Genomic DNA, 16,194 nt, shown 5'->3' with positions numbered 1-16,194 from the left:
GGGCTCGGTAAACCTTGCCCTTCCCCAGTTTCTAAGCTTCATACAAAAAAGTTGATATTTTTCTGACATTGACCTAATATTGTATATATTTTTCAGTTGATGTACCAGATTACTGTACAGCCCATCCCATCGCCATTCTTCCAGACCCAGATAATTGTGCTCACTACTTTAACTGCTCTGATCCCACGACTGCCACCATAACCCGAGCAGCAGGTCAGACTCCAGGAAATTACAGGAAGGAGTGTCACTACCCAGACTTATTTGATGATAGTATTAAACAATGTAATAACTTTGAAATGGTCAACTGTAGCAAGAAACCAGAACCACAAGCTCCTTGTAAGTTTTTACATTTTTGTTTTGTTTAACTGGTCAATATATATAGTATGCTGTGGATGAAAAAGCAAGAAATTTCCTGTTAGAAGGTTTACCTTCATTCTTTATGAAGAAAAAATACTTGTGAAAATTAACAGTTTTACTTTATAGAATCAAATTTATGGATAAGAAAAAAAAAGATTGAATTATTTTTCTGTGTTTTGCATTCATATATTTGTTTGTTTGTTTTTAAGGTGAATATCAACAAAACCTTTGTCCAGCCACAAATAAAACATGTGTTCAGTGTTCTAAGCGATTGCCATCTTGTATAGGAAAGTCTGATGGATTAAATCCATTCCCTGCTAAGATGTGGCAAGCAGATTATGTCAGATGTTATAAAAATAGAACAATGGCAGTCACAAAATGTCCAACAGGAGAATACTTCAATCCTAGACTGGATAAATGTATGAAAGTTGTACAACCAGGTCAGTGTCAATAATTAGTTTTCCTTAGTACACTGTTGTTAGCATAATACTGCAAAGCATCAAAAGAAAGTGTGTACACATTTGTGACTTACTTGAATTAACTTTACACTTCATTTGATTAAAACAACATTAAAATACAGGGTGCATGTAGATAATGAAAAATTAATGAAAGTTGATTAACAGATTTTGCATTACAAATTAAATACTGCTAAAGTTGGTGGAAATTTATTAAAGTGACATTAATTGTAAATTGATTTGTCAAGTTTTGCAACAGAAGAATTCTGCTTAAGATTCTGCTGTCTTAGGAACATCTTTTTAGTAAGGCCAAAAAATCCATGTGTGTTAACTGTCACCTGTTGAAAAAATAGGGTCAGTAGGTGGGCAAAAGTTTAAAAAAAAATTGTTTTAATTGATCAACAAACCTGGAAACAGCCTTATCTAGATATGAGGTTCAGCTTGAGGCCTGTATTTTTCTCTCCATTTCAGTTGACACCAGAATATTGTGAAGTTCACTTTGAGGGATGTATATATTTTTTTTCTATTTCAGTTGACATACCAGATTATTGTAAAGTCCACCCGACAACCATGATACCAGACCCTACAAACTGTGCCAAGTTTTACAATTGTTCACAGAACATGGCCACTAAAACAGCAGTTACATCAGAGTGTAAATATCCTGATCTGTTCTCTGATGTTTCCCAGAGGTGTGACAGATTCCAGAATGTGTCATGTAAAACCAGACAGGAACCACAAGCTCCTTGTAAGTTAACAACTATACAAATATGGCAAAAGTTATTTGTTTTTTTTTCACTGTCATTTTTTTTAATTAATAAATGTGTGTGCTTTTACTATAAATATAAATGTATTTTTGTGTGTGTGTGTGTGTGGAAAGAAGAGTAACATTTTCATATATTAGGCTCAGGATCCGTGAATTTCCATTCTCATAAAGAAACATACATGTGGAAAATGTTTGAAAGGCTCCAACATTTACATTTGTTGCAACAGAAGGAATGTATCATCTAAGTTTGAAAGTAAATCACTGCAGAGAAATTAAATGTCTTAAATGTACAGGACTTATAATGTAGATATATCATTAATTATTTTGTTCCTCAGGTGAATATGACCAGAACTTGTGTAAGCCAGGTGACATGAACTGTGAAATATGTCCTAAACGTTTACCAAGTTGTCGAGGCCTACCTGATGGTGATGAAGCTGTCCAATCAGCTCTGTGGACAGATCTGTATGTCACATGTCTGATTAATAGGACTATGGCTGTCCGTCACTGTCCTGTTGGTCAAGTGTTTGATCCTAGTCAGTTACACTGTGTCAGTAAAATACCTAAAGGTAAATTAGTAGTTAATAGTTTAATTTTTGAATATTCTGTTATTTTTTGGCCCTTTTGATGTAAACAAGCAAAATGAACAAGTTGTTCTGATAGATTGTTAAAGTTGTCTTGGCAACTTTACAGTTTTATGGGATCTTTAATAATCTTGTTAGTGAATGATGGGAACCATGTTACATGCATGATGTTTACGGCTTTATGATACTGGTAATGTTAGTTGCCATTCTCCTGTACTATAAATGTATCTGTTACTGATAGAGAACAATGGCCAGATGTTAATACAGAAAAATCAATTAAGCTGCCCTTACAATTTCAAAATGATGATAAAAACAGCATCGATGATATTTCTAGTCTGACAATTCTCCTACAGAAAAATCCAGAATTGTATTATCAGATTTGCTTGGAATATTTCCAGGAAACATTGATGCATTCTGTCAAGCTAACCCTACATCTGTAGTGCCACATCCAGACACTTGTGGTCAGTACTACAACTGTTCAGCCATGTCTAAATATGGTCATTATCTACATGAATGTCAGTATCCAGATCTGTTTGATGAAGTCAGTCTGACATGTAAAGACTTTGAACAAGTGAAATGTAATAAATCAAAACATGAACCAGAGGCTCCATGTAAGTACTTTTATCAGACATTGATAACTTGAGATATCAACTGATCTTCACAAAAAAAGCCCATGGAGGTCAATATAGTTTCTTCAAAAGTGTACAGGTTACTAGTATTTATATACCATATCTCAAGTTCTAGAAGGTCACTAGTCTAGACAAGTTGTGTATAAATTTAACACAGACTTCTTGAGGGCTGGTAAGTCAACAGGAGAAAATACTAGGATATCAGTAAACACTACTATAGGTGAGTTTCCTGGCTTGAGACAGGCATATTGATATGGCAGGGTTACACTGGATTTATGATGATCATCCCTCCTTTTTTACCTCAATCATTGGAAATTCGTTTTTTTAAAAGCACTGTTTTCCATAAAATTGTTATAACTGATAGTAAAAAACACAGGTTCAAATAATGCACTACTAAATGATACCTTATCAAAGAATGCTTGAAGACACTGCAAAAAGCTTAAAGTATTTAATACTTTGATACATAAATCCTCTTACAAGTAGATTACATACAGTAATGTCTGACGAAAAGTACAGAAAAACATGATTTTGTGTGATTCCCAAAGTAAATTTGTGTACAGTTGTTAATACAGAAAAGAAAATATTGAAAGATTAAGCCATGTTTCAGATTGTATATAAGCTAATTGATATGTAACAATGTTTGTTACTTTTAACATTTTGTTTTCACAGGTGAATATTTACAGAATAGATGTAATGTATCTGATCCTAGTTGTCTCCCCTGTCCCAAACGTCTGCCTTCCTGTGTTGGACATCCAGATGGAGACAACTCATTTCCCAACAAGCTATGGATGTCTGACTACATTACTTGTTATAAAAATAGAACATTGAATGTGACACACTGTAGCCATGGTTACTTCAATCCAAGGACAGGCAAATGTGAAGACGATGTTCCAAAAGGTAATTTAAAGGAGAAGGAAACCAAATCATTTTGTTATTATTTACAGTTTGTTATTTTTTAAAAAATAACTTCTTTCTCCAATTAAAAAAATGTCAGAATGCTATTAATTTGGTATAATTTAAAATATTTGTTTTAGATTTCCCACCACAGAAGCAGTTGCCATATTTCTCATACTTGTGACATAATTCTTTTTATTCTGGTTCCATTCAGCATCAGTATAAACAAGGCTCACAAATTCTATAAGTCAAAGAAAAAACCACCAAGTTTTCATGGATAAAGAATTAGGAGAGCTCTATAACATTGTTATAATATGCATGTAATAATTAGGTTTTTCAGTTGATGCCTGTTCATTATATCCAATTTTATATTTCAGTTGATGTACCAGATTACTGTACAGCCCATCCCAGCACCATTCTACCAGACCCAGATAATTGTGCTCATTACTTTAACTGCTCTGATCCCACCATGGCCACTATAACCAGAGCAGCAGGTCAGACTCCAGGAAATTACAGGAAGGAATGTCACTATCCAGACTTATTTGATGATAGTATTAAACAATGTAATAACTTTAAAATGGTCAACTGTAGCAAGAAACCAGAACCTCAAGCACCTTGTAAGTATACTTGAACAGAATAAGAAAAAATGTTTTGTCATGGTTTAAAGTATCAAACCACAAATTCATGGCTCCATTGCTTTCTATGTTAAATTCACCAATTTCAGGCATTCATAGCAATTTTGTCTTTAGTTTAGTGCTAATTTCCTAATGCTTTAAGAGTAAGACTTTGGTTGGCTTGCTCGCTTTGTTTGTATAAATGTTTGCTCAAGCATTAATTTTGTTATTAAGATTGAAATCTGCAAACAATGTAAATACTAAGGCAGAGTTTAACCTGTATACATTATATTTAGATTCCTAACGTCCAGGATAACATCCAATCAAATTTAAGTTGTGTACAGGTTTAACTCTGCCTATTTATATAATCTTAATTACAATGCTTGAGCAAACATTTATACAAACAGAACAAGCAAGCCAACTAAAGTCTCACTCTACATGCATTAGGAAATTAGCTCTAGATAAAGTGACATCCCTTCATGTAAAGACAATACCTTAATCTGGCTTGCTCTGAATAATTGAACATAAACATAACATAATATTGCATATAAGAGCCCTGGTTCCCGGAAATTAGTAAGTACAAAAACGTGTACTTCTGATGTAAGAAACGTGACAAAATATACCTTCTATTTCAATTTTAGACAACTTTTTTATTATTAAAATTAATCATTCAACAAGGGTTCGACAGTGATCCCAGGGCAATAAGCTTTCATTCCAAACCAAAATTACCGATATATTTGACATATTTTGAAAGTAACGACTATGCATAGGAAAAATTATGTGTAAAATATTTACACTCACTTATATTATCTTCCTGACTGGACTGAATAAATCATGTTCTATACCATTGAAATACTATTATTTGAATCTCTGTTGCATTTGTCAAAAAGGATAATGAAGTGTCTGTTTGTTTTTTAATTTATTGTAGATTCATTTTTATTTGTGAAGACTATACCAATGAAATGAGCATAAAATAATTATAAGGAATCTACAGCAAGTTTTAGCATTTTTAATCTCATCTTGTTATTAACATTTCTGTCAATTCCTGACCTTAAAATTTACAGTACTTAAAGATAAAAAAAGGATTGTGGTTTTTGTCTCGCCTTGACGGAGTCAAAAAGCGAGACATAGGTATGCTGTTTCTGGCGTCGGCAGCGTCAACAATGTATTAGTTTGTGATCAGGTCTAGTTTATTGTGAACCACTAGTGGTAGGTCAATGATATTTGGTATGCAGTTGATTAGCATTGGCACATCTCATTACCATGGAGATTATTTGGCCCCGCCCCCTCAGTCAAGGTCTATTGACTTTGAAACTTTGCTTAGTTTACATGTATTAGTTTGTGATAAGGTCAGTTTATGGGGAACCACTAGTGGTAGGTCAATGATATTTGGTATGCAGTTGTATAAGCATTGGCATATCTCATTTCCATGGAGATTATTTGGCCCCGCCCCCTCATTCATGGTCTATTGACTTTGAAACTTTTGCTTAGTTTTCATGTATTAGTTTGTGATTAGGTCAGTTTAAGGGGAACTGTTAGTGGTAGGTCAATGATAATTGGTATGCAGTTGTATAAGTATAAGCACATCTCATTTCCATTATGGATATTTGGTCCTCACACCGCAGTCATGGTTTATTGACTTTGAAACTTTTGCTTAGTTTACATGTATTAGTTTGTGATTAGGTCAGTTTAAGATGAACCACTAATGTTAAGTCAATGATATTCGGTATGCAAATGTATTGGCATTTGCAAGTTTCATTTCCATGGAGATTATATAACCCCACCCCCTAATTATGGTTCATTGACTTTGAAACTTTTACATAGTTTACAATTTAATGTTTGTGTTTAGGTTTGTTTAAAGGGAACGACTTATGAAAAGTCAATGGTATCTGGTTTGCAGTTGTATTAGCATTTGCACATCTCATTTCCATGGAGATTGTTTAGCCCTGTACCTTCAGTCATGGTTCATTGACTTTGAATATTTGCATAACTTACATGTTAAAGTATTGCTATTTTAATTTTAACATTTGCATTATCAAAATAACAAATAGGTGAGACATATCTCTGTTTTAACAGTTTATTAAGTGAATATTTTGAAATAAGTGATTTAATAGGAAGAAAATGAAATATCACAATATGTACAGTTGTTGTTGAATAAATATTCCATATTCTTGGTTCTTCAATGTAATGTACTACATTTATTATAGGTGAATATCAACAGAATTTGTGTCAAGCTATCAATAAAACCTGTGATCCTTGTACAAAGAGACTTCCATCTTGTGTGGGAAAATCTGATGGATTAAATCCCTTCCCTGCCAAGATGTGGCAAGCAGATTATGTCAGATGTTATAAAAATAGAACAATGGCAGTCACAAAATGTCCAACGGGAGAATTCTTCAATCCTAGACTGGATAAATGCATGAAAGTTGTACAACCAGGTCAGTGTTTTCAGTAAAACATCAATTGAAATAATTATATTTGTAATAAAGAACTAGTATTAATAAAAATAGAATGGCTAAAATTCAAAACCTAGCTTAAGACATGAATCACTATATTGATATGTTTCTCTTTATAAGTGTTTATGTCTGTATCCTTTTTTTGTCAGCAAAAAGAGAGTGAACATTTTTTGAAAGCTACCATGAAGTGTTATAATGGAGAATTCTCTATCTGTGGTACACATTCTATTCGTTTGTTAAGATCCAGCTAGATGCTCATAGGCCAAAATATTTGTAAATCTAAAACATACTATAAGTATTTAAGAGGTGATAAAACCAAAATGAACCTTTAATGAAATATTGATATTGGTATGAAGTCACATTAGCATTAGTTAGCATAGTTTCTTGGTTATTGTCCGATGAATTTGCATACTTTGGATTCATTTATTTTCTGGGGTACCAATTTTCATGGATTGAAGACAACTTGAATTTTCAAGGATATCTGATTCTCATGGTTTTGCTTAAGTCTACATACATTCCTATAGACAATTTTTAATTTGTTGAACATTTAAATTCTTGGTTCCCCTCTACCCATGAAATCTAGGAAAATTGGTATCCAACGAATAATAATGAATTCACAGTATATCATATATTGAATTTGTGATTAGGTCAATATTGCCAATTTACCAGACACAGATAATTGTGCTCTCTATAATACTTCAATTTTATATTTCAGTTGATGTACCAGATTACTGTACTGCCCATCCCAGCACCATTCTACCAGACCCAGATAATTGTGCTCATTACTTTAACTGCTCTGATCCCACCATGTCCATCATAACCAGAGCAGCAGGTCAGACTCCAGGAAATTACAGGAAGGAATGTCACTATCCAGACTTATTTGATGATAGTATTAAACAATGTAATAACTTTGAAATGGTCAACTGTAGCAAGAAACCAGAACCACAAGCTCCTTGTAAGTACCTAAATGAAACAAATCAGTAAAAAGAAAAAAAGTGGTTGAATAAAAACTTTTTGTAACAGCATTTTTGTATTATAATGTATAGGACACTTCTAACTTATTTAAGAAAATGAAAATTAACTTATTGACCTGATTTGCTACATATAGAAATAAGGAGATAGCCAATGAGAGAACTATCTACTAGAGACAAAACAGTCAACAGCGAAACAAAAACCAAATATAACAGATAGCAACCAATGACAACCACTGAATTACAGGCTCCTGATTATCCTGATGAAGGATATTCAAATTAGTTTGATGAAACATTCCAGTCAAGTTTTGGGATAATGTTACACAATGGAGTTTAAGAAGATTCTGAAATAAGATTTAAAAAAAAAAATGCATACCTTTGACACAGTAAATGTAAACAATGGTTCATGGTTGGTTGACAGCTTAATGATATAGTTTTGACACTGAAATAACAATCTGAAACAAAAATTATAAATAAAAGTTAACTGTAAGTGCTGAAACATAGTTTTTATTATAACTATTTAAAAAAAAAGTAGAAAAACAAATGTTGCAAGAAGTATTCTGCTTACTTTTGTTCTTGTAAAGAGAAAAAAAGTTAAAAGAGCCTTTACAAATAAAAGCTTAAAGTACACTCAGATTATGAGTGATGATAATTGTGTGCAAGAATAATATTTTATTGAAAAATGAGCAAAAGAGTAATGTTATGAGTGATTTGTTTCAGGTGAATATCAACAGAACTTGTGTCAAGCTATCAACAAAACCTGCGATCCTTGTACAAAGAGACTTCCATCTTGTGTGGGAAAATCTGATGGTTTAAATCCATTCCCTGCCAAGATGTGGCGAGCAGATTATGTCAGATGTTATAAAAATAGAACAATGGCAGTCACAAAATGTCCAACAGGAGAATACTTCAATCCTAGACTGGACAAATGTATGAAAGTTGTACAACCAGGTCAGTCATAATTCCTTTTCACTTTTTCCAAAAAGCTCACTTCATAAATGTTTTATTTTGTAGAGTTTAAATATGTTGTTAATGACCTTACAGTGAAAGTTTATATGGATATTCATTCATATTGTTTATATCTGATTGGCTGCAGACTTGATACTCAAGTCTACAAACTGTGCCACACTAAATATATGATATTCTTTGTTTCTTTTTCATTTGATATACAAGATTATTGTGAGATCCACCATAAGAGCTGCATGATTTGTTTCTATTTCAGTTAAGTTCCAGATTGTTGTTAACCCCTCTTTGAGGGCTTTATGATTTGTTTCCATTACAGTTGACGTACCAGATTATTGTAAAGTCCACCCAACAGCCATGATACCAGACCCTACAAACTGTGCCAAGTTTTACAACTGTTCAAAGAACATGGCCACTAAAACAGCGGTCACATCAGAGTGTAAATATCCTGATTTGTTCTCTGATGTTTCACAGCATTGTGAAAGATTCCAGAATGTGTCATGTAAAACCAGAAAGGAACCACAAGCTCCTTGTAAGTATTGAAGTTAGTTGGATAGAATTGGAGTTCATTGATGATAATTTTATTATGTATATTTTCATTTTTATATGTGTTTGATATCTACCTCAAAAGGATATCTGAAAATAATATATTTTTTTTTACAAATACATTGCTGGTGCTTGTGGATGTAAATGCATTTATTAAGTATGACCCACTGATTGTGGGTCACTCGACTTTTATGTGATGGAAGGTCAAATAATTTCAACAAAGTCTAAAGATATCAATAAAAGGACTTTTTAAAATTTATATTTATTTCTGTGACAAAATTCAAGCGAAGTTATTTAGACTTAACATGATCCAACATATTTCTAATAATAGAATGTGTAAATGTCAGTGAGAAAGCAACCACACAACACAAAATAAATAATATATAAAGATCAACACACAGTCATGCAGCCTTTAACATTAGACAGGTGTTGAAGCTGTAAATCTTACATTGTCTAGAAAAGTTAAGATTTAATATTTTATTCCTCAGGTGAATATGACCAGAACTTGTGTAAGCCAGGTGACATGAACTGTGAAGTATGTCCTAAACGTTTACCAAGTTGTCGAGGTCTACCTGATGGTGATGAAGCTGTCCAATCAGCTCTTTGGACAGATCTGTATGTCACATGTCTGATTAATAGGACCATGGCTGTCCGTCACTGTCCTGTTGGTCAAGTGTATGATCCAAATCAGTTACACTGTGTCAGTAAAATACCTAAAGGTTAGTGAATAGAAATTGTAACTGCCTGGTGTTTTAAATGTATGGTAAAACTCTATGAATAAAAGGAGATGTGCAGACATTTCACTCTGTTTCTCAAATTTGTAGACAGAGTTTGCATTGGGACTTTAATTGTTTTACTTTGTAAATCATATTAAACAAATCTCCTGGTCAGTATTGGAAAAAAGAATTCTGTAATGTTAGCAACCTGAACTACCTCGCCGCCATGAACTTTTGCATTATATTTGTGTCTGATGTCCCTGTGTACTTCAAGAGTATTAAACTATGTGAGTTGTGCAGCAATGAAGACTTTGCGAATAGAAAAGAAAAATTATATTTTATTCTCAGAAGATTTGGCTGGCCACTTGGGAGCATAGTTAAATATTACTGATATTTTACTTGAGTCAACAAGCATAGATGTAAAATGATTGATGCTGGATCTGCTTGACCTCTAGTATTGTATTTTGTCCATTAATGGGGAAGTTATTTCAGAAAAACATAGTTTAATGATAAGTTGCTTTATAAGAAAGATTAGAGTTCAAACACCCGTTTCTTCCTGGCATAGAATGTGAATAACATTTAATTTGCATTGCACTTGCAAAGACTGTCCTAAATGTAGAGCATTATAATTCATGGCAATTACCTTTATCTGTGTATGTCCAAAACAAATTGTTCTTATGAGTTGAAGAGTGATTATATATTTTCCAGGAAACATTGATTCCTTCTGTCAAGCTAACCCTACATCTATAGTACCACACCCAGACTCTTGTGGTCAGTACTACAACTGTTCAGCCATGTCTAAATATGGTCATCATCTACAGGAATGTCAGTATCCAGATCTGTTTGATGAAGTTAGTCTGACATGTAAAGACTTTGAACAAGTGAAATGTAACAAATCAAAAGATGAACCAGAGGCCCCATGTAAGTTCTTTTACATCATCAGAAACCTGTAACTTAAAATTCAAGGGATTCATTTACGTTTATTATATCTTTCCTGTCCAGATTTAAGATCAAACAAAATCTTAGAATCATTATGCCATCAACCATTCAAAATAATGTCTTTTTCAGCAGATGTTTTTTTTTTGTTTTGAGCTATACAAATTTTACTTTACTTTGAATTATTGTCTGAACTTTTGTACATGCATGGACAAGGAGATAATTAGAAATTATTTACCATATTTGTATTGATTTTTTATGGCAGTATGAAGTGTTGTGTTCAATTAGAATAAAAAGAAGTACAGAAATTTAAAAGATGTTTAACTAAATATTTCTGGACACAAAAGATCTTCAAAATACTAGAAGACAAAACTAAAAGATCTATTGAAAATAGTTAGGTTAAAGAAAAAAAAGAAGAAAAGTACAGCTTCAGCAGAATTAATCTTTTCAGCTTTAAATGTTCTAAACATCCAGAAAATTCTATATTTAAAGGCAGAATTTTATTTTTACAGGTGAATATTTACAGAATAGATGTAATGTATCAGGTCCTAGTTGTCTCCCCTGTCCCAAACGTCTGCCTTCTTGTGTTGGACATCCGGATGGTGACAACTCATTCCCCAACAAGCTATGGATGTCTGACTACATCACATGTTATAAAAATAGAACTTTGAATGTGACACACTGTAGCCATGGTTACTTCAATCCAAGGACAGGCAAATGTCAAGATGATGTTCCAAAAGGTAAAATATAATCACTTCTCATGTATTCTGTGCGGGTGTTTTAAATATTATTGATAAATTTCAGTATCTTATCAGCCAAGGAACCACAAATAAAAGGGAATCAGTATGAAACACACTGTAATATTTTATTTGTATTTTGAAAGAAGCCAAGAAGCAACTAGAAATATGAAGCTTGCCAAACTTTTCTGCATGTTTCATGCTGAGTACATTCTATGATTTTTACCCTAGCTTTATATTCTTAAATCTGCTCGAACTAAAGAAAAGGGAAAGGAATAAGCTATAATTATGGTTAAAAATTGATTGATATTAAAGTTCATAATGCCTCAACTACTACTAGAAAGGACACAAAGGGAATATGATGTGACATCATTGATAACGTCTAAAAAGGAAACTGATATAAGGCTGTTTATGTATAGCAGGATGGCTGATTGCAGGATAAAAGAAAGGAACAGATTTAATTGAGAAATAACTTTTTCATTAGGCTTAAAATGAGTTTTGCATGCATGGTTCTTGAAATGTCATCTACAAAAGCATATTTGTCACTGTTTTTCAATTTATTTAATTTTCCATTTTCAGTTGACATACCAGATTACTGTACATCCCATCCCAGCACCATTCTACCAGACCCAGATAACTGTGCTCATTACTTTAACTGCTCTGATCCTACAACGGCAACCATAACCAGAGCAGCAGGTCAGACTCCAGGAAATTACAGAAAGGAATGTCACTATCCAGACTTATTTGACGATAGTATTAAACAATGTAATAAATTTGAAATGGTCAACTGTAGCAAGAAACCAGAACCACAAGCTCCTTGTAAGTAAATGACAGATATGTGACGATCACAAAATAATGTCTTTTCTTCTCTTTGTTTTCAGATACTATTGGTTGCTTTTTCTTTACCCCTAGAGAATAAAGGCAATATAATTTAGTTCATATAGTTTGTATTTAAGTACCTTAATAATTTAACATTTTGATCTACCGTAGAAAGGCTTGTATAGTTCGCACTGGTACATAGTCCGCACCCCCTTCTCCCCACAAAATTTTAGGTAAAAAAACTTTTACTTTTACTTTTTTTACTTTGTAACTGTTAGAAAAGGTCTAATGAAACTCCGGTAATTTCAAATCCTGTGCGGTCGTTTGTGGTACTTTCTTGGAAAGACCTGTTTTCCATCATCAAACAGAAGCTGAAACTGCAGGTAAATGATTCTAGAACGCTTCATGATTGTTAAAATAAGTTTAATTCACTTAAAAAACAATTAAGAAACTTGTGTATGTTTAAACAGGAAGTTTAAAAAGCACGTGTAAAAGAAGAAACTAAACGGTGACAGAGTCGAAATCCATACATAACAGATATCACTATAATACGACTTTGAAAGTAAAACAGTTCCATCCTTTTGTAAAACAGTCTTTAATATATCTATCACATTAATGTTTGAAGGGTCTTAAGCTAATACAAACCATATTAGTCAGTATGAAACACCAAAACGGAACGAACAATAACTGATTACGTTTTGTAGTTTACAAATTCTAAGCTGGTTTACGGTTGTCTTTTTCACTATGTTTGTATCGTTTCAATCAAGCAGATACCAGTTTATTATAACCAATGCATTGAAAAGAAATGAGAAATTTGTAATGAAAGGTTTAGTTTTTATATTTATCAGTATTAATTTGATATTGAATAGAAATAACTTATTAATATGGATGAGTTAAAATTATTAGTTTGAAAAATGATAAGAGCGCCCTCTACAATATAAATAACAAAGATGGCGGAACGTAAACAAACCACCTCGCCCGCGAAATTGAAATTTTTCTCTTATTTCTTGCTTATTGTACTCTATAGTCCGCACCCCGTCTGGAAGGTCCAATTTTGGAGAATAAAACTGCGGACTATACAAGCCTTTCTACGGTAATGAATTATCTGTAAGATATGTTTAAGTGCGCATTCTCTTCCTTTTGTTTCAAAGTAAATAAATTAGAAAGAAAGAAGAAATGAGAAACTAAAAAGAACTGTGTTTTTGAATTGGATATTCTTTTAAAAGAAAATTCAAAAGAACTAAAGACATTCAAAGACCTATCAGTAAAGATTCTGGAAAAAACACTGCAAAGTTAATCACGAAATTTCATTGTATTGTGGCAGTTCTTGTAATTATGAAATTGCACACCAATAAAATGCTCCATATTATAGGTGAATATCAACAGAACTTGTGTCAAACTATCAACAAAACCTGTGATCCTTGTACAAAGAGACTTCCGTCTTGTGTAGGAAAATCTGATGGTTTGAATCCATTCCCTGCCAAGATGTGGCAAGCAGATTATGTCAGATGTTATAAAAATAGAACAATGGCAGTCACAAAATGTCCAACAGGAGAATACTTTAATCCTAGAATGGACAAATGTATGAAAGTTGTACAACCAGGTCAGTCATTTCTGTTTATATCAGTTTGTTGATCAGAAACTCCTTGAAAACAACTTGACAAAATTCACCAAATTTGCACAGATTTTTCTACATGATATGACATTGTGTATCTTTTATTTAAAATTTTGTGTGTGTGTGATTTATGGGGTTTCCCATACAAAGACATGGACTTTGCCATGCTGCTTTTATTATTGCAGATGGCAGACATCACATCTTCCTTGGAACACTCAACTGTTTTATAATTTTTAAATTAATAACTAAAATGATACAAGTTGTAGAGTCATCTGGACTTGCATAAAGGTACATCTTATAGAGATGTCAAATGCCAGTTTTTGGTTTGACATGGACAAGGGTTGATCCAAAGATCTTCCATGCTTAAGTTCACTAAGTTACCATATGACCACTAAAGCAATATTGACACCTGAGACATGATGATAAACATAAATAATTTTGCATGATTCACATGAATAATTTTCTACTATAAACATGTATACTTCTTAGTTATATTTCTAGTTGATGTACCAGATTATTGTAAAGCTCATCCCAGCACCATTCTACCAGACCCGGATAATTGTGCTCATTACTTTAACTGCTCTGATCCCAACATGGCCACCATAACCAGAGCAGGAGGTCAGACTCCAGGAAATTACAGGAAGGAATGTCACTATCCAGACTTATTTGATGATAGTATTAAACAATGTAATAACTTTGAAATGGTCAACTGTAGCAAGAAACCAGAACCACAAGCTCCTTGTAAGTTAATACTTATGCAACAAGTGAATAATAGTTATAAAAATTAATCTAATTAAAAATGGAGTAATGTGATAATAGCTGTAAGATAGTAAAATTAAAAAACTTTTTGAATGATAAAACATATTCAAGACAATTTGGGGAGCGATATCTTTACCTTTACACTTGTATAGCCAAAAAATAAAATAAAAATGTGTTAATTAAATAAGAATACAAGTACAAAGAGGTTGTTTGTTGATATTTGATGAGCTGCACAAAAAAAAACATAAATATTCTAAAGTATTTAAACTTAACTGTATTTCAGGTGAATACCAACAGAACTTATGTCAAGCTATTAACAAAACCTGTGATCCTTGTACAAAGAGACTTCCATCTTGTGTGGGAAAATCTGATGGATTAAATCCATTCCCTGCCAAGATGTGGCAAGCAGATTATGTCAAATGTTATAAAAATAGAACAATGGCAGTCAAAAAATGTCCAACAGGAGAATACTTCAATCCTAGACTGGACAAATGTATGAAAGTTGTACAACCAGGTCAGTCATAATTCCTTTTCACTTTTTCAGAAAGCTCACTTCATAAATGTTTCATTTTGTAGAGTTTAAATATGTTGTTAATGACCTTGCAGTGAAAGTTTATATGGATATTCATTCATATTGTTTATATCTGATTGGCTGCAGACTTGATACTCAAGTCTACAAACTGTGCCACACTAAATATATGATATCCTTTGTTTTCAGTTGACATAAAAGATTATTGTGAGATCCACCATGAGGGCTGTATGATTTCTTTCTAGTTCAGTTAATGTTCCAGATTGTTGTTAACCCCTCTTTGAGAGCTTTATGTTTTGTTTCCATTACAGTTGACATACCAGATTATTGTAAAGTCCACCCAACAGCCATGATACCAGACCCTACAAACTGTGCCAAGTTTTACAACTGTTCACAGAACATGGCCACTAAAACAGCAGTTACATCAGAGTGTAAATATCCTGATCTGTTTTCTGATGTTTCTCAGCAGTGTGAAAGATTCCAGAATGTTTCTTGTAAAATCAGAAAGGAACCACAAGCTCCTTGTAAGTATTGAAGTTAGTTGGCTAAAATTGGAGTTCATTGATGATAATTTTATTATGTATATATTCATTTAATATATGTGTTTGATATCTACCTCAAATGTATAATAATATATTTTTTTACAAATACATTGCTGGCGTTTTTAAGTATGACCCACTGATTGTGGGTCAGTCGACATTTATGTGATGTATCATATGGTCAAATAATTTTGACAAAGTCTAAAGATATCAATAAAAGGACATTTTAAAATTTATATTTGTTGCTGTGACAAAATTCAAGGGAAGTAATTTAGACTTAACATGATCCAACATATTTCTAATAATAGAATGTGT

At 32.7% G+C, this 16,194-nt stretch overlaps 1 protein-coding gene across 1 annotated transcript in view; it reads left to right on the top strand.

The window, feature by feature from the left end:
• The window catches only part of LOC127702863 (uncharacterized), a 98,230-nt gene that overhangs the window by 5,926 nt on the left and 76,110 nt on the right, over positions 1 to 16,194 (top strand). The window contains exons 4-10 of the mRNA XM_052207166.1: positions 97 to 336; positions 567 to 797; positions 4,057 to 4,296; positions 6,501 to 6,731; positions 7,465 to 7,704; positions 15,095 to 15,325; positions 15,652 to 15,864. Of these exons, the coding sequence (XP_052063126.1) occupies positions 97 to 336; positions 567 to 797; positions 4,057 to 4,296; positions 6,501 to 6,731; positions 7,465 to 7,704; positions 15,095 to 15,325; positions 15,652 to 15,864 (1,626 nt within the window). The remainder of the gene's footprint in view (positions 1 to 96; positions 337 to 566; positions 798 to 4,056; positions 4,297 to 6,500; positions 6,732 to 7,464; positions 7,705 to 15,094; positions 15,326 to 15,651; positions 15,865 to 16,194) is intronic.

The sequence above is a fragment of the Mytilus californianus genome, unplaced genomic scaffold (genome assembly GCF_021869535.1).
Source record: "Mytilus californianus isolate M0D057914Y unplaced genomic scaffold, xbMytCali1.0.p SCAF_5, whole genome shotgun sequence".
Taxonomy (NCBI): domain Eukaryota; kingdom Metazoa; phylum Mollusca; class Bivalvia; order Mytilida; family Mytilidae; genus Mytilus; species Mytilus californianus.
The sequence above is the reverse complement of the archived record's forward strand: the minus strand, read 5'-3'. Positions and strand labels throughout refer to the sequence as shown.